The sequence below is a fragment of the Chiloscyllium punctatum genome, chromosome 3 (assembly GCF_047496795.1).
Source record: "Chiloscyllium punctatum isolate Juve2018m chromosome 3, sChiPun1.3, whole genome shotgun sequence".
In the NCBI taxonomy this organism is placed as follows: Eukaryota; Metazoa; Chordata; class Chondrichthyes; order Orectolobiformes; family Hemiscylliidae; genus Chiloscyllium; species Chiloscyllium punctatum.
The window spans coordinates 93,095,210-93,118,779 of NC_092741.1; the positions used below are offsets into that span (position 1 = coordinate 93,095,210).

Below are 23,570 nucleotides of genomic sequence, written 5' to 3' on the forward strand. Positions count from 1 at the left end.
TCCTTGTAAATTTATTTATAATAAAAATGATGCAAAGTCTGCAATCCTGGAGCCTGTCTAGAGTGAGTTACAAAGTGCATTTCACAAGAGTGTCACATGATCATGATGTCTCTGGTAGTGAAGTAATGTGATCGGGATAAGTCACATAATGATTTCTGACTGGAGTTACATCTCTTATTTTATGTTGTGGGGTGAATTTGTACTTGCAGAGTTACATTGCACTTTGCTCAATAACTGCATACATTCATGTAGAACTCTGAGCTCAAAAACTGCATGAATTTATGTAAAACTCTGTTAGCTCACTTTTTAGATTATAATCAATCTAAACATCATGGCATAGACAGAGAACACAGGGGGCTAACACCATCAACGTATTGTCTAGCTACCACCATTGTTAACAGCTAACCCGAGAATGCAACTTTAAAAGAAAGGTTTTGTGATTTACACATGAAAGAAGTGGAACTATCACTGTATTCTAACAGATGAAAGGCTTAACAGACAATCAATTTTCAATGTATAATTTCAGTTACATCACACTGCAAATTTTTGCTATAAATTCTGTGTTACGATCGAGCCCGCCACTATCACCTGATGAAAGAGCGTTGCTCCGAAAGCTAGTGTGCTTCCAATTAAACCTGTTGGACTATAACCTGGTGTTATGTGATTTTTAACTTTGTTAGGTTTCTGTTCAACTTCACTCATGCACTTTCCAATTTTCGCTTCTTTTTTCAATTGTAAGTGAAATATAAATTCTTAGACTCAGCAAAAGCCAATTGATTCATTTTATGTTACGCAACTAATATCGTTTTCCAAAGTCAGGTACAAAAATACAAGACTTCATTTCCCCCAGAGGGCAGCATCACTCAAAATTTCAACAATGACAATACAACTGCACTGCCACCTAGTGAGTGTCCACACTGTGAACAGAATCTCATGAGAATATTGTTGCTCAGCCTCAGCTGAATACCACATTCATATATTTCAACAAAAGCAGAATTCTGCAGGATTTGGAACAAGAGGCAGAACATTTTGGCAGCACTTATTGGGTTATTTTCTTTCATTCATGTGATGTGGTTGCACGAGCGCTGGGCCAGCATTTTTATCTCTAGGTGTCCTTGAGAAGGTTGTGGTGAGCTGTCTTCTTGAAATTCTGCAATCTAATTACTGTAGATGCTGTTAGGGAGGGTGTTCCAGGACATTGAATCAGGAACACTAAAGGAACAGCAATATATTTCCAAGTCAGGATGGAGGGGGGAGTTGAGGTGCAGGTTGCTGCCCACATCCTTCTAGACGGTAGTTGGCTTTGGTTTGGAAGATGCTGCCTAAGGAACCTTAGTGAAGTTCTGCTTGAATTTATATAAATTGTACTCACTGCTGTTACTGAGTGTTGGCGGTAGATGGAATGAATGTTTGTGGATGCACTTCTGAATCTTTGCTTACGTCTGTGGGTTTAAATTGCGGCATGACATCCTAATTTGTTACAATCATACCCCTGTTGAAATTCCCTGAGTTAGATGTTGCCCAAATTGTTAAGTCCCCATGTGAGAAGGGATGAATAGGCTGGCGTTCTTTATTCCAACGCTACTTCAAGTGGTTGTAACGAGATTAGTTTAGAAAGGATCGGAGCCTTTTGGATGTTTTTCTCTCATAAAAGACTGAGTTTATAAGTTATGCAAGTCATAAAGCAGTAAGTAACTCAAAATACATGAAGTAGTGGAGGGTTGTGCAATTAGAATATTTAAAAGGCAGCTGGCTAAGTATATAAGAAGGTTTTAGAGGGATATGGACCAAATACTGGCAAATGGGACAAGATTAATTTAGGCTGTACAGGACATTGGCTAGGTCACTTTTGGAATACTGTGTACAATTCTGATCTCCCTCCTAAAGGAAGGATGTTGTGAAACATGAAAGGGTTCAGAAAAGATTTACAAGAAGGTTGCCAGGGTTGGAGAATCTAAGCAATAGAGAGATGCTGAAAAGGCTGTGGCTGTTTTCCCTCGAGGGTTGGAGGCTGAGGCGTGACCATATAGAGGTTTATAAAATCATGAGGGGCATGGATAGGGTAAATAGACAAGGTCTTTTCCCTGGGGTGGGGTAATCCAGAACAAGAGGGCATAGGTTTAGAGTGAGAGGGGTAAGATTTAAAAGGGACCTCAGGGACAACTTTTTCACACAGATTGAGGTGCGTGTATAGAATGAGCTGCCAGAGAAGGTAGTAGAGGATGATACAATTACAACATCGAAAAGGCATCAGAATGGGTATATGAATGGGAAGGATTTTAATGGATATGGGCCAAGTACAGGCAAATGGGACTAGATTTATTTAGGATATCTGATCGGCATGGATTAGTTGGACCGAAGAGTCTATTTCTGTGCAGTTCATTTCCATGACAAGAAGTAATAACTTAGGGTCATGCAGTCATAGAGATGCACAGCATGGAAACTGATCCTTCGGTCCAACTCGTCCATGCTGACCGGATATCCCAACCAAATCTAATCCCAACTGCCAGCACCTGACCCATATCTCTCCAAACCTTTCCTATTCATATACCCATCCAAATGCCTTTTAAATGTTGGAATTGTACCAGCCTCCACCACTTCCTCTGGCAGCTCATTCCATATATGCACCACCCTCTACATGAAAAGGTTGTCCCTTAGGTCCCTTTTATATCTTTTCCCTCTCATCCGAAACCTATGCCCCCTAGTTCTGGACTTCCCCACCCCAGAGAAAAAAAAAACTTTGTCTATTTATCCTATCCATGCCCTTCATGATTTTATGATTCTATAAGGTCAGCCCTCTGCCTCCGATGCTCCAGGGAAAACAGCCCCAGCCTATTCAACCTCTCCGTATAACCCAAATCCTCCAACCCTGGCAACATCCTTCTAAATCTTTTCTGAACTGTTTCAAGTTTCACAACATCTTTCCGATAGGAAGGAGACCAGAAATGCATGCAATATTCCAACAGTGGCCTAACCAATGTCCTTTACAGCCGCAACATGATCTCCAAACTCCTGTACTCAATACTCTGACCAATAAAGGAAAACATACCAAACTCCTTCTTCACTATCGTATCTACCTGCGATTCCACTTTCAAGGAGCTATGAACCTGCACTCCAAGGTCTCTTTGTTCAGCAACACTCTCTAGGACCTTACTATTACAGTATAACTCCTGTTTAAGATTTGCTTCCCAAAAGTAGCATTTCACATTTATCTAAATTAAACTCCATCTGCCACTCCTCAGCCCATTGACCCATCTCATCAAGATCCAATTGAAATCTGAGGGAACCTTCTTCGATGGCCACTACACCTCCATTTTGGTGTCATCTGCAAGCTTACTAACTGTACCTCTTATTCTCACATCCAAATCATTGATACAAATGATGAAACGTTGTGGACCCAGCACCGATCCTTGTGGCATTCCACTGGTCACAGGCCTCCAGTCTGAAAAACAACCCTCCACCACCACCCTCTGTCTTTTGCCTTTGAGCCATAGACACTCTAATATTTACTGAAACTTTTTAATATATGCTTTGTTTCAGTTGCAGTTACAAACTGTCAGTGCAAGATCTAAGTAATGTCCTTTTCAAACTTTTCTAGCTCAACCACAACAGTGACATCAAACTGATAAAGTGGAAAATCTCCGAGGAATGCTTTTTCCATGCAAAGCAAGACAAATCCAAATCATTTCTGCCCCTTCAGTCCACTCCAAATCATCAGCAAAGTGATGGAACATGTCACCAACAGTGCTACCTAGAGTTAGTTACTCAGTCCTAATCTGCTCAGTTTGGGTTCTGCCACAACTTCCATGAGTAGGCAGCAAAGAGGGCATACAGAGTTAGTGGTTTTGGAGGCTGTTGTTGGTCAGAGTGATTGAGGGAAGATATTGCAGGCAATAATGAGAGTGGTAACGCATAACCCTTGTTAGGTGGCAGAAGATGGAGTGAGTTCAAGGTATCGGTAGGAGAATTGTGACACCTAGGCTGGCAGAGTAGAGAAGGTCATTGACCTTCTTTCTACAGTGCTGAGCATTCCTACAGATGGCCAAGACTGCACTGAGCCTGGTGGCAACCTTGGACCATGCTGTCATGGTTTGGTGTTGTGGCCTCCTCCGTTGTCCTGTGGGAACAGGATGTCTCACGTACACACCACCCCATCCAGCAGGGTCTCCAGGTCCCTGCCTGCAAAGTGGAGCACCAAATTGCCTTTGTCTCTTGTGTCCAGGGCAAATGCAAGGAACTGTGCAGGGCAGCTCCAGATTGCTAGTGCTTGTCTGGATGAACAACATCCTGCTAAAGATGGTACCAGTATAGAGATACTGGTCAATTCCAAGATATCCCAGCAGAGGCAATCTGTTCCGGTAACATCACAGAAAGATAGGGTTAGAATCAGACATGAGGTTCAACAAGGCAGTAGAGTAGGTGATTAATGCATTTGGTAAGATATGGTGAGAAATCTCATTCGGTCTTGCAGTGAAAATCCTTTCAGGAATATCAAAGGAATTCAGACAAAGCCAAAAAAGACATTGAATTGAGCCCAGGGTTTTTCAAGAACATCACTCAAATCAAATTTCTTTATATTACTGTTTTGACATGAATAAAATTGATCACTATATAGAAACATGCTGATACTCCTACAGCTGCATTGGCACATTATGGCTTTATCTAGAGTAAACCTTTTGACAGCAGGCATAAGCTTATTGGGACATAATTTGCCAGAAACTTTCAGGTGGGAAAGGGATTGAAGGTGCGGCTAGTAAATTAAGTCTGATCCACTTTTTACTTGATGTCTTTTTTTGTGATGACGTAGTGATGTAGGACAGGTAATAGTGGGGTTACCTTTTAGCCCAACAAGACAAAACAATTCCCACTGGCAAAACTTTGAAGAAAGGCACACATGGAAATTATTGGAGATGATTTCCTAACAACACATTTGAAATGTGGACTGGGATTTCTTAATGAATCAAATAAAGGTTGGTCATGTACATGAACATAGCAAACCATGATGATTGATGAATATATATGCCTGAGAATTCAGGTTAGATGGCATGGGGTTTGGGGGCTATCAGGACAAGGGATTAGAAGGAGACAAGAGTTGGACATTCTATGAGGGGAGGAAGTCATGAGGGCCTTGGGTCTCAGGGTGAGGTGAAGGGTAAAGCTGAAGGTTGGGTCTTAGAGAGGCCAATTAGGAATCCATGGAAGATCAGGCTGTGGTCGTGGAGACGGGGACAAAGGATCAGTTACATATCAAGGTTCAGGTTTATCATTTGTCAGTAGCCACAGCAGTTTAAAAACCTCTAATATTCCCTACATAACTATTCAGGTAAATGAGTTGAAATCAGCCAAAGTGTCCAACTCCAATTGAGCATTGAAGACTTTTCAGAGGATTCCAGATGCAGGGTAATTACTGATTTATTAATACTGTAGAATGAGCAATGTCAGGACTTGTGCATGATCTTAACATGCAACTCCAATTGACAATTTGGCAAGAGCTACTGGAAGATTTGAATCCAATCAACTTATTTCTCTTTATTCTTCAAAGGTATCGATGGAAATATTTACAAAACTAGCCATACCTTATTAGGTTGACCTTGGATATGGAGGAATTTTCTACTGAGGACAGGTTCACTAGTTTGGATTGGTACTCACTAGGGTTTAGAGGACTGAGAGGAGATCTTATTGCACCATGAATGAATCATAGAGGCTTACCATCATGGATGCAGAAAGTTTGTTCCCCCTTCTGGGTGAGCCTAGGACCACAGGGTATAATCTTAGATGTAAACTTGCCTATTCAATACAGAGATGAGGAGGATATTTTTTCTCTCTTAGAAGCTCATGAATCTGTAGAATTCTTTGCCACAAAAAGGGCTGTCGAGGTTATGTCAATAAGTATACATAAAGGCTGAGATAGACAAATTTTTAATCAGGAAGGGAATCAAGGGTAAATGGGGATATTGCAGGAATGGTGAGTCATGATCTCACCAAAAGAGCAAGCTCAATGGTCCAAATGGCATACTCTACTCCTATGTCTTATAGTTACTTTACGTACATTACATGCAACATACAGATAACATAGGCAAGAGGAAAACAGAGACAAAAATGCGACAATGTGTAGTATTTCAACATTATGCTCAAAATGATGAAACTGGCATGAAATCAAATGGAAGCAAAAATTTTTGAGCTTTTGTAAATGCAGCCTCTTATTAGAGTTATTATCGTGGACTAAACTCACCAAAACAAAATACTTGAGTAATTGTTCCACTTCAGAACTCTAAACCCTCACAAACATTTGTACCAATGTGACCACACCTAATAAAAGACAGGTGATAATAGATTGGGAGTGGATCATTTCCCAGACTTATTCCTGATGTGTGAGAGGTGAGTCAAAACAAAAATCTCTCCTCCTATTACCAGCAAGACAAGTTCATGGTTTCGATGGTATGTGTAAATCAAGTTGTTAAATACCTTAGGGCAATTAACTGATGTATGGAAACTGGTAGTATAGGTAAGCTGCCACTTCAAGGGTACTTCAAATAAACAGTTAAAAATCACACAACACCAGGTTATAGTCCAACAGGTTTATTTGAAAGGACTAGCCTTTGGAGCGTTGTTCCTTCATCAAGTGTTTTGGAGCAGCACTCTGAAAGCTAGTGCTTCCAAATAAACCTGTTGGACTATAACGTGGTGTTGAGTGGTTTTTAACTTTGTACACCCCAGTCCAACACCGGTTCTCCAATTCAAGTAAACAGTAATTTTAATTTTGACACTATTCATCTTCGTCTTCCATGTAATAGTATCAATGTCTGTGGAATAATATTATTGGAAAATGGGATGGAATCAGACCCTATTTAAATATATATGACCACATTTTTATCCTTTGCAATTGTTCAGACACCAAAATGTGTTGCTGGAAAAGCGCAACAGGTCAGGCAGCATCCAAGGAGCAGGAGAATCGACGTTTCAGGCATGAGCCCTTCTTCAGGACTAATGCACAGGGAATGGAAGCATCACTCTGAAGGTGACTAATACCATTTTTCTTGAACTAACACTGATGACCACCCTCAGATCAAAGGACAGCCCGATAACCAACTTTGGGACTAAATTGTGCGAATGTCTGCTGTTGACATCTGCAAAAGATGTCAATCTCAAAAAGGTAAAAAATAAAGCCATAAAGAAGCTAATTGACTTAAAGCAAATCAGCAAAGAATTGCAGAAATATAACTCCAAATAGTGTCACCTCTACATTGCATCTGTAAATTTAAATACATTAATTATTAAAGTAAATTAATTAATTTAATTAATGTATTGTCCATATTTGATCCTGGATTAGGACAGATTTGTGTGCAATGGAGTGCAGCATAGGTGTAATTAATAATGCTGTGATTTATGTATTTGAAAGGAAAAGTCAAAAGCTTCAATCATTTCTGCTGCTCATGCTCTTTATTGATATCAAAGATTTGCATCTAATTCAGTACAGAACCTCAGGCACATCAAAAGAACTGTGGCTTCCTTCAAGACTGAAATTCCTATCAATACTCTGGAGGGTACAAGAAAGATTCTAATCGTTTAGGAATGCAGTGTGATAGGTATCTGGAATTGCTTTTATTAGTGTGGTTATCTTATTCCACAGAAATCAATGACTCATTCAGTTACAAACAAGAAGAACCGGTACCAGCGAATCTACCGAAGGTGTACCAAATGGAAAAGGTGGACATCACCACAACATAAAATATCATCAACTGCTGTAAAAATCCAGATGAGCCACTGAAGACATTTTGAGAAGGAAATCTGCCATCCTGATCTGGTCTGGTCTATGTGCGATTTCAAACCCACATCAATGTGATTAAATCTTATCTGCCCCTGAAAATAGCTAAGCATGCCAATCTGTTCAAGGGCAGTAAGGAATGGGGAATACCCTTGCCTGTCAAGCCCATGGCCCATGAACTAATAATGAGAGAAAGTGATTATTTTAACTGATCTGGAAGATGGTGCTTACATTCAATATAGCAGGAGGCAATGATGAAATTATGTGACTGGTTCCCACAGTTGAGGGCCAGAAGTGAATTCAGGAACTTCAGCAAGAAAGGAAAAATTCTGAGCTGTAAGTCAGGAAAATATGGAATCCTATCATGGTGATGGACATCCTGCCACCCTCATGGCTGGTTTCTTAAAATAAAAACTGAAGGTCAGCAGCTGAAGGACATTCTTCTTGTGATTCTTTTTCCAAAGTAATGATAGCAACTGATTGTCACACTGTATCACAGCAGAACCTATTTTTCCTATTTTAGAGGCTAGTCATCAGAGAAACCTCCTACATTGGCCCTTTTATAAAAGCGAAACATCAGTAAGTAGTCCCAGACTGAATCATGAGTAGATGGAAGAGACTGTGAACATCTGGACGGTCAAGGGAGACAAATGGGCAATGGCTAAAGGAATATCAAAGTTGTAGAGAAAATACTCCAAAACAGAATCCCATGAGTAGATAAAGACATGAATGGGAGGCTAACAGACGGATATAAACCACATAGACATAGAATCTCTACAGTGTAGAAATAGGCCCCTCAGTCCAACAAGTCCACATCAATCCCCTGAACAGTGTCCCACTCAGACCCAGTCCCCAAACTAATGCATCTAATCTACAAATCCATGAACACTATGGGCAATTTAGCTTAGCCAATTCACCTTACCTGCACATGTTTGGACTGTGGGAGGAAACCAGAGCAAATCCGCACAACATGGGGAGAATAGGCAAACTCCACACAAACTGTCATCTGAAGATTCGAACACAGGTCCCTGGCACTGTGGGGCAGCAGTGCTAACCACTGAGTCACTATGCCAGCAATTAGTAGCAGGATCAGGAATGAAAGCTTGACATGCTGCAGGGCCTGCTTCTGTGCTGTATTGTTCTTTGTTCTTTATGTAATAATTTATATAATAAAAAAGAAAGTACTTCAGGAGTGCAACAGGTTTGGCTGCTTACCTAAAGAGAGAAATGGAGCCGACGAAGCCAAAAAAGTCCAACATTACGTTCCAAATGTTAACTCCCTCCATAAAAGCAGCCAGACTTGCTGATAAGATTTTCAGCATCTGTATTATATTTCATTATAACTTAGGTGCTGGATCCATGAATGTAAAATCCTTAAGACCCACTGGTATCCCTAATGCATGTTCAGATATTCTAAGAAAGTAGGAGTAAATTACTGCAGATTCTGGTATCTAGACTGAAAATGACCAATGCTTGAGATCACAGAAAGTCAGACAGCATCCCTGGAGAGACAGCAAGTTAATGTTTCGAGTCTAGTGATGGAATCTTTCCCGAATGATGTGGGCATTGGTGAGAAAGTTGGTAAAATAAGGTGAGATCAGCAGTAATGAGATTTGAGTTATTGAGGTACACTGCAGGGAAACAGACCCTTTGGTCCAACTCATCCATGCGAACCATAATCTTAAACTGATTTGCCAGCATGTCACTCATATCTTTCTAAACTCTTCCTATTCATGAACCCAGCCAGATTCCTTTTAAATGTTGTAATTGTACCCTGTTCCACCACTTCCTCTGGCAGCTTGTTCCATGCACACACCACCATCTACATGAAAAAGTTAGTGCTCAGGTTCCTTTTGAATCTTCTCCCTCTCACCTTTAACCTTTGCCCTCTAGTTTTGGACACTCTTACCCTGGGGAAAAAAACTTGGCTATTCACCCAATCCATGCCCCTCATGAATTTATAAACTTCTTTAAGGTTAGCCCTCAACCTGTGATGTTCCAGGGAATAAAGCCCCTGCCTATTCAACCTCTCCCTAGAGCTCAAACCTTCCAATCCTGTCAACATTCTTGTAAATCTTTTCTGAATCTTTCATGTTCAACAACATCTTTCCTAAAGCAGGGAGACCAGAATTGAATGTAATATTCTGAAAGTGGCCTCATCAAAGTCTTATGCAGCCACAACATGACATTCCAATTCATATACTCAATGTATAGGTCCAATACTCAAGTGAGCCAAGGACTGATGATCACTTCCGAGTCACCATTACTGAGATGATCATAATATTCCAGATTTTTTAAACTAAATTTAAATTCCATCAGCTGCTATTGTAAGATTTGAATCAGAGCCCAAGAGTGTAAGTCTGGGCCTCTGGATTACATGTTCACCATTAATGCCACTGCACCCCCATATCAGCAAGTTGAGTAACAACAACTAGTTTGATTTTCTAGATCGTAGACCTTTGTTTTATATCAAAGAATCAATTGTTTCACTTCTGAAGCAGTGACTTGCAATCAAAAGCGTGCTGCTTCAGCTCTGGTCTCAGGGCTTGTGAAAGAGTCAGTGTGTTTCAATAAGTTATCTGCAGACACTGCCAGATCCAGGGAAAGTTGTGCTCAAAGCATTGACGAGATGAATTACTGGAGGTTGTGAGTGGCGAAAGCCTCTACTCCACCTCTGTTTGTCTCTGCCAAAGTTGTTCAAAGTGTCTTATGTCTTCATAAATGAATCTTTTTAACATTTTGGTTAGTCAGAAACCAGGGCCTCATGCATTTCAGGGCTGTCTGACCTCCTCAGGATGTTTTTAAGACATTCCAAAATCAGTTTCAAGACCCCTAGAGTCACTTGCCATGATCAAGACTGGAGAGCAGCAGTTGCTGCAGGAATCTTGTCATCCCTATGCATAACATACCTTGCTCAGCCGAGATGATTTGAATGATTAGCACTTTAATTCTGGGCTTATTGATCGAGGAGAGATCGCTGCTATTGGACTATTTTACATTCTTGATGTTGAGAAGAAAGAGTCCAGTTCTCTAACTAAGTGTGAACACTGAGATGAAATTGCTGCCAGTGAGTGGCAAAAGGCCTATCTGCAATCATTTGCATGCATTGCATATCATTATTATCTAATTTTGAGTTATTTGTCTGCAGTTTCCCATTCCCAAACCCACTGGACTGAAACCCAGTCAGTAATGATTTCTGACATGAAATTCTGAGGGGGTACCTGGTGACTCTAGCTCATTGTTTGCTCCTCCAGCCCTCTTGGAATCCCTAGACAGCAACTGTCCCCTCTCTTGTTCATGGATGTTAGCAGCAGACAAGTACCTGCGCCACTGAACTCTCCAACTCCCGTACACTATATGTACAATGTATGGGATTGAACCAATATACATCTCAGGGCTCCTTAATTTTTTTTAGTGCTCGCTCACTTTGTACCTACTTCGATGTTCACACTATCTCTGCTTTGCCTTGCCTTTTTGTGCTTTGGCCCTCAACAAGAGCTTAAAATTTCACTGTCTTTCTACCTGGCCTTGGGGCTTAGTGCAGACATATCATGGTTATCAGCAGAAATCAGTCAAGGTAGCATATATGTTAGTGCCCATATAGTGCTACGCCAAACTCACACATACTCTGTTTGTCAGCAGCACACACAGCAAAACCACGACTTGTGTCTATGTAGTTCCCAGTCAGGACAAGAGAAGATACCTTCAGCCAGGAAGTCTTGGCACCGTAAGTCAAGGGCTTCATCATTTATTTGTCCATGGGTTTCAACATGGTCCATCTTCCACTGAGAGTGGTCAGGGGCAGTGAGTCTGTACTTTTACAATCCAGGGAGTTGGCTGTCGTCAGTTCTGCAGGTCCAGTGTAACCGGTCCAGAAGCAGTGAGAAATCAACTGGGGAGCTGTACACAGATCTACCAGGGGTCTGGTAGGTTAGCAGTTGGGCTGTCCTGGAGGTCAACTCAATGGAAGTCACTTTGATTATGGGGATTGAAAGCAGTTCACTAGGACAAGGAGGGAACAATGAATTGTGAAGGCTGTGGGGGATTGAAAGACATGGGTTGCTGTGGGAGGGGGAAATCAGGGAGTATTGATGGTCACAACTATCTTGGCTTTGATGATTGCACAGTGAAGCATGGCAATTCGTGGAATAATAGAATCCCTACAGTGTGGAAGCAGGCCATTCAGCACATTGCGTCCACACTGACCCTCCTACCCTGTCCCTGTAACATTTTTCCATGGCTACTCCACCTAGCCTGCATATCCCTGGACCATCTGGGTAATTTAGCATGGCGAATCCACCTAACCTGCCCAAATTTGGATGGTGGGGAGGAAACTGCAGTACTCAGAAGGGACTCACACGAACATGGAGGAATGTGAAAACTCTATGCAGACAGTCACCCAAGGCTGGAATCAAACCCAGGTCCCTGGACTGTGGGGCAGCAGTGCTAACCACTGCATCATTGTGCCACCTAATAATTAATATGTGATAGGCTACATGGGGTATTAGGGAAAGTGTAGCACTCCTTTATGCAGGATTGTCAGATGGGATGATGCTAAGGATGGACAGCCTATGGAGCTTGGTTCCTAAATAGCAACACCTTTACAACTTGTATCTGCAAATGACATGCCACTATTACACCTATGTGCCCTGAGAGGCATTTTATTTTGCTTCCCTTCCCGATATGTATATGGTGAAGAGCAACTCCTGTGTGGAAGCACTTGACTGAGTGCATGGCAGGGCTTTACAAAAGGCACCAGCACCGTGAAACCTGAGTGAGCCTGATGATGGCAAGTACTTCTGCCTCTGGCAAGAGGAAAGATAAGACGAGTAAGGCATCGGAGAGGTATGGCACATGGTTTCCAGCATCTGCAGTCATTGTTTTTACCTCGCATAACTAACTTGGCCAGTTTTAGAAATCAACTTGAGAAATATTTGTAGGGCTCAAGGAGAGAAACCATCCCCACTTCTTGCCAAAATTGACTCTTAGCCAACTTCTGGAAAAACCTGGGAATCCTGGGAAATTAATAAGGAAAGCAAAGTGGAAATGTGAGGAGACAATCTTGAAAGTAGTAGCATAATGTGAAGTAATCTACGCATAACTCAATAAAAATTAAGTTCCTCAATGTGAAATGGAGTCCAAGAGCTGCATTTACTTAGAAAAGAAGGAAGAGAGTGTATACAGCTACTTGATCGGCAGGTTGCACAGTGGGTTGGTCAGAAGATCTGCACCAGTGTTTTTTGAGAGTTTGTCCCAGCTATTGTAGAAGTTCTTAGATCCTTTACCCTCACAATCCTTCACACCCTCGCTCTGCTTCACTATCACCACCTAAGTAACATTCCACAGTCTCTCACATCCTCCATGCCAACTCAATAAGACCATTAATAGCTGCAGTCTGTTTTATAACATTTAACATGCAGGAGATTTAAAAATCTTCAGATCAGACATTATCCACCCTTCAAGAGCTTTTACTTCTACTAAAAAAGGTTGTGACTCCCATGCTGCATGTTTAGGTTCTTGCAACTGCCAAAGGGGGCTCTGTTTGTCCTCTCTCCAGAGTTCAAAGTACTTCCTGAGTTCGGACTTGCCTCCTGTACAACGTGCTCCCTGTACCCTGGAGCAAATAATGGACATCAGATATTAAGTGTTTCAAGGGAGATAGAGGTTTTAATAAGTAATGGAATTAAGTGTTATGAGAATAGGCAAGAAAGTGATCAAGGATTATTGGATACCCAATGAGTCAGGATCTCATTGAATGACAGAGCAGACTCAATGGGCTGAATGGCCTGCTTCTGCTTCTGTCACATGTTCTTATAGACAAGAGGGCAGGGACTTCCTCATTTGAAAAAAAAATTATAAATTTCCAACAAGTTTTCCTGATTCCTCAACAAGCATCCCTTGGGATTAGTAGGTGGACCAAGCACAATGTTATCAACAGATCATATTGGGACAGGGAAGTAAGAAAGTTAGTGGCATTGTCAAACGCCAAGTAGATTTCAGAATGATTTTGTTGCATTTGAGACAATTCTAGAACTTATAAGAGGATATCCAGAATGAGTGACGTACATCATTCTTTGCTGCAATAAGAAATTTATAGCTCCCTCATTAGCATCATTTTATGTCTCCTTTGATTGGCTTGGTCATTCTATATGCTTTTTTCATTATTATTCATTTCCAAGAGTAAAATGATGCTGCATATTGGAGAACCTCAATGTGGTGGACGATCTGTACAATATTAGGATTCCAATAGTGTATTTACTGTAGGATTCTGCCTGCAAAACTGGAAAGCATATTGATCATCCTCCTGGGTTGGGGGTCCCTCTGACTGCCCCTACCTGGGGCCATCAAAGGTAGAGATGAGGTAATGGGATGATCTATGAAAGTAAAATTTTTGTCCTTGCTTCTGACCCTGTTCTCTCTACAGGACCTACACAGTGAAAAACTTTGAAAAAGGACTTAACCTGTGATAGGATGTAATACATGTCCTTTCTTGCCTTTCAGCTCTTGAGCTGTTTGGTCGGTAGAGACTGTATGTTAGTTGCCACCAAATACACTTGTATCCACACATTAAGAAGAAAATAAATTGCATCTATAAGTTCTGTCTGCGGCATTTTTCTTTTCAATCAAAAAGCTCAGGGAGGTTCCTTAATATAAAACCATTAAGTTACATTTGCCTATGCTGCTGTTATCAAACCAATTGGATATTAATGAGTAATGAATAGTCTTATGTACCATTGGACAAATGACTGCAAGTATGGAGTCAGTGATCTCCTGAGTCCTGAGGAGACCAGCAGAACCATACAATTGTACAGGCAAAGCCCAATAAATCTAGAAATCATGATTACATTGTATATCTTGCAAATACAGAGAAAGATATCAATTATTTACTTGATGCACTTATGCGCAATGAAACTGAAGAGTGCACATCTTCCCTCAGCTAGCTCTGGGTAGAAACATTGATCAACCCAAGAGCTATCAGTATCTTTTGTGACTATTGGATGTTGTCAGCAGGTGCTTTTGAGCCAGTGGTAAAAGTCTGCCAATGACTTTTGGTTTGACTTCTAAGAAACTGCTCTAGGTAGCTGTATGAATAGAATGCTCAATGAGTCTTGAATACCACTCAATACGTAATCTTCATTTTCCTCCACTGAATTGCCCACTTGTACGTTTCTTTCTTCCTCCTGCTCCATGAATGCTAATTTTCTAGGTCATTGCTAGCTTCTTATTGAACGCATCCTCCAATACATTAATGATTAAAGCTTGTTCAATCTTGGAGCAGGAAGTAAAACTTAAGATGAATTCAGGTATTTGCTTTCTTAATGTTCATCAAATTATAATATTACTTCCTTGTGTTTTCGAAGCTTCAGGCTTCGTTTCAAATTGATGTGGTCAACTATTTCTATGCTCTGCAGTCATTCTCTCACTCCAATTAATTTCATGCTTAAACTCACTTACTTTTAGAGCACCTTTAATGTAATGAAATGTTACAAAATGCTCCAATCTAAGAGGGAGTTTTTGAAATGTCTTAGAGGAGGAAAGTGAGCGAGAGAGGCCAAGAGATGAGAGGAGGGAATGTCAGAGCTTTGGGCAAGGTTGCTAAAGGCACAGTCACCAAAGGAGGAGTCATTAAAATTTGGAATGGTCAAGAAATCAGAATTAAAGGAGCACAGAAATCTTGGAGAGTTGTGGGGCTGGCAGACTTTGAAAATAAGTTGTGCTGCAATTTAAAAACGAGGGTGAGCATTTTAAATCAAAATGCTTGCTTGACCAGAAACAATTGTAGGTTTCAGAATATAAACTGGGATTTCTTGAAAATTGGGAAACAGGCAGCAGCATTTTGAATAATTTCAAGTTCACAAAGGGACAAACAAAGAGAACAAACATGTGTATGTTGTAAATTCCTGAGGTTATAAAGGCATGAATAAATATTTCAGCAACAGCTCAGGTAAAGTGAACTCAGCCAATGTACCAGAATTGAAAATGCAGTGATCTAATGATGGCATGATTATATTGTTAGAAGCATATCTTGGGTTCAATTAAGCTAACAAGATTCCAAATAGTCTAGTTCAATGCCAAATAGCTGTCACGAAGAAGGATGGGGTTGGCAGCTAGGGAATGAAGTTGGAACAGATGCTTATATACAGTAGGAGAAAGTGAGGACTGCAGATGCTGGAGATCAGAGCTGAAAAATGTGTTGCTGGAAAAGCGCGGCAGGTCAGGCAGCATCCAAGGAGCAGAAGAATCGACATTTCGGGCATAAGCCCTTCTTCCTGAAAGTGGAGTCGCAAGTAGATAGGATAGTGAAGAAGGCATTTGGTATGCTTTCCTTTATTGGTCAGAGTATTGAGTACAGGAGTTGGGAGGTCATGTTGCGGTTGTACAGGACATTGGTTAGGCCACTGTTGGAATATTGCATGCAGTTCTGGTCTCCTTCCTAACAGAAAGATGTTGTGAAACTTGAAAGGGTTCAGAAAAGATTTACAAGGAGGTTGCCAGGGTTGGAGGATTTGAGCTACAGGGAGAGGCTGAACAGGCTGTGGCTGTTTTCCCTGGAGCGTCGGAGGCTGAGGGGTGACCTTATAGAGGTTTACAAAATTATGAGGGGCATAGATAGGATAAATAGACAAAGTCTTTTCCCTGGGGTCAGGGAGTCCAGAACTAGAGGGCATAGGTTTCAGATGAGAGGGGAAAGATATAAAAGAGACCTAAGAGGCATCTTTTTCACGCAGAGGGTGGTACATGTGTGGAATGAGCTGCCAAAGGATGTGGTGGAGGCTGGTACAATTGCAATATTTAAGAGGCATTTGGATGGGTATGTGAATAGGAAGGGTTTGGAGGGATATGGGCCGGGTGCTGGCAGGTGGGACTAGATTGGGTTGGGATATCTGGTTGGCATGGACGGGTTGGATCGAAGGGCCTGTTTCCATGCTGTACATCTCTATGACTGTATGTAGACTGAGACCAACTTGCCATTGCAGTCTTCTTCCAGCTTTGCACTCTTTCACTTGTTCTGCCACTAAGGCCATTTTGAACCACACTTTCTCTGCACCTCTCACTCCCCAATTGGGAACCTTGTCACTAGGGTGACCCTATCAGGAGCAAGAAGTCAAATTTCTGTCTACAAACATCAAGGAACTGTTGAAGCACACAAGCCTCTCCATTGTGTCAAGGTAGTAAATTAAGTAAATGTACTATTTAACGGGATACTATACCAGACAAAATATCAGATTTAATCTTTGGTGTTTCTTAACATGTTTCTTGTATACAAGTGTGCATCCTTGAGCTAAACAGGGAGAAGCAATTATTCTAATTGTTACATTGCACACATACATAATCATGAGATGAAAGGACCAGGCTTGGTTACAATGTCCCTCACCTATACATGTGGATCAACCTGTCAACACCCATATAACAAGAATAGAATTTACATAACTTTCTGGGAGCTACTTGTGCTGTTTGAATGATTCAGTGCCTTCAAAAAAGGGAGAAAATTGTTGGGAACACAAATCATTAAAAAACATAACATTTATACCTCATCTTTGACATGAAACCTACCTAAACTGAAATTTCATATAAGATTACTGAGTGCAATGTAAATGATGTCATTTTCTTAACAAATTGCTAAACGCTAAGTGATTTAGATCCATAACTCAGGTTTTACTTTTTGGTAGGCAATCTGGGAAAGTCAGTAATTCACAGAGGGGAGAGATTGCTGGGGAGGACAGGGAGGAAGTGCATGCAGGCAGTGTTAGTTAGTCCATTGATCATTTATGAACATTGAAATATATCCAAGGCAGCCTGCTCGACTAACATTTCCTCATCTGGTTTATGTAGCACCTTTCATGTTATAAATTCAACTAGGTTAAAAATCAAACAACACCAGGTTATAGTCCAACAGGCTTATTTTGAAGCTCTAGCTTTCGGAACAATGCTCCTTCATCAGGTGGTTGCAGTGCTCCGAAAGCTGGTGCTTCCAAATAAACCTGTTGGACTATAACCTGGTACTGTATGAATTTTAACTTTGTACACCGCAGTCCTACACCAGCACATCCAAATCATAAATTCAACTAGTTTCAGATTCTTTCCTTGAATCAAAAACTTGAAGATAACCAAGGTCACCAGGAAGATAAAAGAAAATACAAAGTGCCTTGCTAAGCTATTATCTGAAATGAATTTTGATCCAATTTTTCTGGTATGTGTAGTAGAGTTATCAAACAGGAAGAATGGATTTAAAATGGTTGTGCTGAAAGAACACTGACCTACCCCAGATCTTTAACACAGACCCATAACTTGTTTATTATTGGACCAATATTGCCTAATGTTATAATACTCCTATCCCAGCCATGTTCTTAGATGAATTATATAAATTTGATCACTGATACTAACAGTCCCGTTCCCTATCAGATTAAACAGAGAAACTGTGATTGTTAAAACAAAAGCTACTCCACAGTGGAAAAGTTCAAAGTCAATTTATTATTTTAGAGAGGTACACTTTGCAACGACTTAAATGTTGAATTACGAGTAAAAATATTCAGCAATTTCTCTTCTTTAGGCGCTGACTGACGTTTTGGACATTTCAGTGTTTACTGGGACTATTAGTGCATTTTTTCCAATCCAATACCTCAACCTAGAATTGTAAAAGAGTGTTTGATTTGTGTATCTTCCGTTTTTTTAAAAAAAAGCTATTTCTACCAACAACGCGCATTGATATGACGTATTTAATAAAAATAAAATGCCCCGATGTACTACACAGAACGCCATCAGACAAGTACATTTGATCTGAGACTCTGTGGGGAGCTGGTAGGTACCAGGATGGGACTGTCCAGAACCTGTGACCCTGCTGAGGCAAGATTATAGGAAAATCTCTGAGGAATGTAAAGGGAAACGACCCAGATTGGATTCAAACTGCGGATTTTATCCAGCTCTCATTCAGACTACTCTCACCACGAGTGGAACTCCATCAATTCATAATCAAGGTGTTAAAACTTCGTTTTCCAGTGGAATATTTGAGCACAGCAAAAAGAGATGGCCACTTCTTTGTAATATTAAAGAGCTTCAATATAAACTTTTTTAAAGTACCCAAGAAATTTAAGTCTACTTGCACGGTTGTAAATTTTTCAATTCCTGATTAAAACTGTAAAGCTTCAGCACTTTCTTTTACTGCATAAAGTTTCACATCAGTACCAGACTAAATTTAGGCCGCTGCCTTTCACTTCATGCACACCTGAACTCGCTTCACAGCAACATGTAAGTTAGAACCGAACTGCAATAATAGTTAACCGACTTTAAAGTTGATATAATTCCTGCAAAATCCTCGCCTATTTCCCTGATATAAAGAGCTTGACTATTTCGAATGACCTCTTGTTGGGTGAATGGTAAACTTGTTTATGAACAACCAGGTTACGATCTCATTGAATATCACACACAAAGGAGATCTTCCACCTATCACAATGTCAATCTGGAAATGTATTTCAGCTCTAATGTATGTTTTCTTTAAAGACTTATGTTTACGAACACTTCTCATTCCGAAACGGACAGTCTTTCTTACCTTTGATTTTCCTCCGAGAGAAAGGTTGATTCGGTTTACATCAAAGCTGTTCTTGCCCCGTGTGAGGATCGCTGGCAAGTTTTGAGTCCAGTCCAATCGGGTAATGTACTTCCTCCTCTGTTCCAGAGTCACTGAGAGTGACTTCAGGCAGATCGAGGGACCGCCCACTAGCCCCAGGTTAAAACGGCGGGATCCGCCGAGGCAGTACAGCGGGGGGGTGGGGGTCAGTGGGACAGCTATATCCCGGAGGGATATGTAAAACATTCAAAACATCACCATCAATGGCGGTGTGTGAGGGAATTGAAGATAAAGTATTCTCAAAGGTCGTTGAATTCCCATTCTTTTACAGAAATTCATGCTAAACAAAGGCGCTGTTTTATTACACAAAGACGACAGAAGAATGTTTTATAGTCAGACCGGTCCTGAGATTGAACAGTGAGTTAGTCACTGCATTTCCGCGGGGAGACCAAGTCACTGACCTGAGCCAACTTTTGAAATGTGAATTGGAGCCCATGTCCTGATAGTGAATGCTGTTGTGGGAGAAAGTGAGGACGGCAGGTGCTGGAGATCAGATAAAAACAATGACTGCAGATGCTGGAAACGAGAGTCTAGATTAGAGTGAGGTGCTGGAAATGCACAGAAGGTCAGGCAGCATCCAAGGAGCAGGAGAATCGACGTTTCGGGCAAAAGCCGTAGTGGGGACAGGGCAGATCACTCAAACACTCTTCAGCAGCTCATCATCTTTCTCAAAGAGGCTGTCAAGCAGGAAGAGAGACTGCTGGAATTAGTGAAATTGCCTGAATTTTGAGAGCTACAGTCTGTAACATGACTATAAGTATTATTAGTTTACAATTTTTTCTTCTTGTCTGAATTGGGGAAAAAGAAACTTTCACAACAGACGATTGAGAAAGAAATTGCTGTATTTTTAAAAAGCAAGTTACTGAAACTTGTTGCTTACACTTGCCTAGGTCGCTGAGAGAGGTCGTTAATAGGTGGCATGGCTCTGGTGTATGTGTAGAAGTGAAACTTGGCTGGTAACAAGTAGCTAATTGGTTGGGGAATTGGGATCAGTTGTGGGTGCCAAATGCCTTACGATGACTCGCTGATTGATCCATGAGTAGCTGAACAGCTTATAGGTGTAAATGTTACAGGGATCGCTGGGAGGGGAGGTGGTGACTCCTGTCTCCCAAGCAAAAGACGTGAAGCTAAAGAATTGAAGTTGTTTACTCCCTCCAGTTGTTGTAAGCTTTTGATTCAAATCAGTAAGTCACAGACTTCCCAATTTGTCAATTAGTCACTCTATATCTCCTGTGTAGAAAAACCCAAAGCAAAATCTCAGAGAACTAAAGAATTTGGGAAACCAAATAGACCCCTTCCATTGAATCCTGTGGACTTGTGCTACTGAAGAGTTTCCTCACTACTTTTCTCCTCTCCATGCATACAACCTTTTTTGTCTGTCTGTGTAGGACTGTGTGCACATGTTGGGAGCAAGTTCAAAGTTTGGGAGAAGATTTGTAGCTCGGGTGCTCATTGTTGTGGTTCTGTTCGCCGAGCTGGGAATTTGTCTTGCAAACGTTTTGTCCCCTGTCTAGGTGACATCGCAGAAGCGCTTCACAGGAGGCTCCCAAGCACTGAGGATGTCACCTAGACAGGGGACAAAACGTTTGCAAGACAAATTCCCAGCTCGGCGAACAGAACCACAACATTGGGAGCAAGTCTCAGAAGTGGATTGAAATTTTAACCAGTAGAGTTACATGTTGGCAGTTCAGAGTTGTCTACCTGTGGTTAGAATCTATTTATTTGTAATGAATAGTTCTTGTTAAGTACAGAAATCTGGTCTGTGTTTTCTGTTAACCCGAATCTATTGGGGACTTGCAAACTTTTATAAACTTTTTAACATGTGTGACAACTCCAGGAATAGCAGGGATTGATTTCCAGCATGCTGCCCCAGAGAGGTGTAACAATAAACTGCATCCATGTAGCCTATGTATTTCCCATTAGGAAAACCTTTTTCTTAATCTAATGGGCATCCATACATTTGATATACAATTAGTGACTGGTGACACAGGGTCATGCAGGTCTGAATTTGAATTCCTGACGGCCCTGATGTATAAATAATGTATTAATTCCCAATCCTTGTGTTCCACCCAGACTCTCAGGTAGCAGATTTAATTGAAAGGGACACGAGATAATTTCTCACCAACTATCTGAAGAACTCTAGCTGCTTTCATCAACATTGTTTCCTTGTACTTTTCAGGTTGACATCCAATTGAATTAAATTTGGAGAAATTCATTTTGATTCCAGGATTTAAATTTGCTTTGTGATCAATTCCAATGACATTTTTAAGGAGCTTTACATACAACAAGGAAACACAAATTCAATAAAACTATGATTCTAATATTTCACAAGGTATTAGAAGTAATGTACAAAAGGAAATCTTTTCCAACAAGCATATAACCAACTGAATTTAACCATAAACCACGTTATTCATGGAGGTCACCAAGTCACCATTCCACTATATTTGAGTTAGAGTAGCAACAACAATGACTCACCATTTATTCCAGAAAATTAGGATTTACATTGACTTTAAAGAGGAACAACAATTTGATAATTAACTTAAATACTGTTTCAGCAAGGGCAAGGGCAAATAGCACAGAAAACCGCGGCATGAATTAAGTCAGAATTAGATCACAGTTTCCTGGAACCTCTTTTCTAGAATAACAACATACATAATTATTATAGCAAAAATGTTCGGGGAATTCAATGGCAGTATGTGTCAGATGACTGGAATATGCCCAAATCGATACCTAATTTGAAAACAGAAGACAGAGATAACCCAGTGGTTTCAGATTATAAGTGCAAATAAAGAAATATTTTTTATTTCTAATCAATGATGAAAAACATTCAGATGAATGGAACATGAGTACATTGCTTATGCACTGATTTTTTGAACAGTAGAATAGAGATATGCCCTGCTATCTGTACAATCCTGCCCATAGTATCACTACCAGCACAGCATGGTTAATGAAGAAGACTACCATCACTTTCTCATGAACTGGTAGGATTGAGCAATAAGTACATGCCTTGTCTATGACACTCATCCCAAAATTAAGTGTATTAAAAAATTCTCTCAAACAGAGAATACGTGATTGTGCAAATATATTCATTAAAACACTGCCAAATTACATTCTTTAAAAAAAACTCACTAATGCTTGCTAGAAACTTAATATATTCAATATGGAGGGCCTTGACCTCTGCAGGCATAACAAACATTTCCATGAATTATTCACTTTTTGAATGAAATGGAAGCATGAAGGGTTAGTGTAACAATGTCAATATCTTCCTGATGCATTGTCCATGTCAGTGCTTTGATCAATCGGAAGCTTTTTCACACACAATTACATTTTGTAGCTTCCTTTGAAAATTGGCACTCTGGTGTCTGTCCTGATAAGTTCCTTCTTATTCATTGCATGTGGACATCATTGGCTGTCCAGCATTTATCGTCCATCCCTAATTGCCTTTGAGAAGCTGGTGATGAGCTGCATTCTTAAACTGCTGCAGTCCATGTGCTGTAGTTGACCCACAGTGCCATTAGGGTGGGAAATCCAAGATTTTGATTCAGTGACAATGAAGAAACAGTGACATATTTCCAAGTCAGGACGGTGATTGGCTTGGAGCAGAAATTGCAAATGATAGTGTTGCCATCTATGTTTACCCTTGTCTTTCCATATGGAAGTGGTCATGGGTTTAGATGGTCCTGTCTATGATAATTTCTGCAGTGCCTCTTTAAGGTAGTGCACACTGCTGCTACTGAGTGTTGAAGGAGGAGGGAGTGGATGCTTGTAGATGTGATGCCAACCATGTGGGCTGCTATGTTCTGGACGATGTCCTGGATAAGTGCAAGATGAACGGACTTGACAACATGTCTCCTCTCAGCAATACTTAGAAGAACATTTAGCAAATCATGATCTTGTTCTTCCGATCAACAGCAATGTGATGTCATGGAAATTGATGTCAACACCACACACTTCTCAAAAATTGGGACTGGTAAAGGAAGAATGTTTGACCACCTGCTGATGATGCTGAATTATCTAGTGTACCAATGGATGATGATGCCAATTTAGAAGCACTTTCAAAGACAGCAGATTCCAAGGTTGCAATAAAGTAGGTGAGGCACAAGCAAAGCTGCATGTCCTCACATTACCGGTGCTGAAGTATTAAATAAATTAGATTCATTGCATAACTATTTTCAACAG

General features: G+C 40.7%; 1 protein-coding gene across 1 annotated transcript in view; it reads right to left on the reverse strand.

Moving 5' to 3' along the window:
- Positions 1-19,577, reverse strand: part of LOC140454235 (adhesion G-protein coupled receptor F1-like) — an 84,569-nt gene extending 64,992 nt beyond the window's left edge. The window contains exon 1 of the mRNA XM_072549045.1: positions 19,314-19,577. Within this exon, the coding sequence (XP_072405146.1) occupies positions 19,314-19,577 (264 nt within the window). The remainder of the gene's footprint in view (positions 1-19,313) is intronic.
- Positions 19,578-23,570: the final 3,993 nt, after the last annotated feature.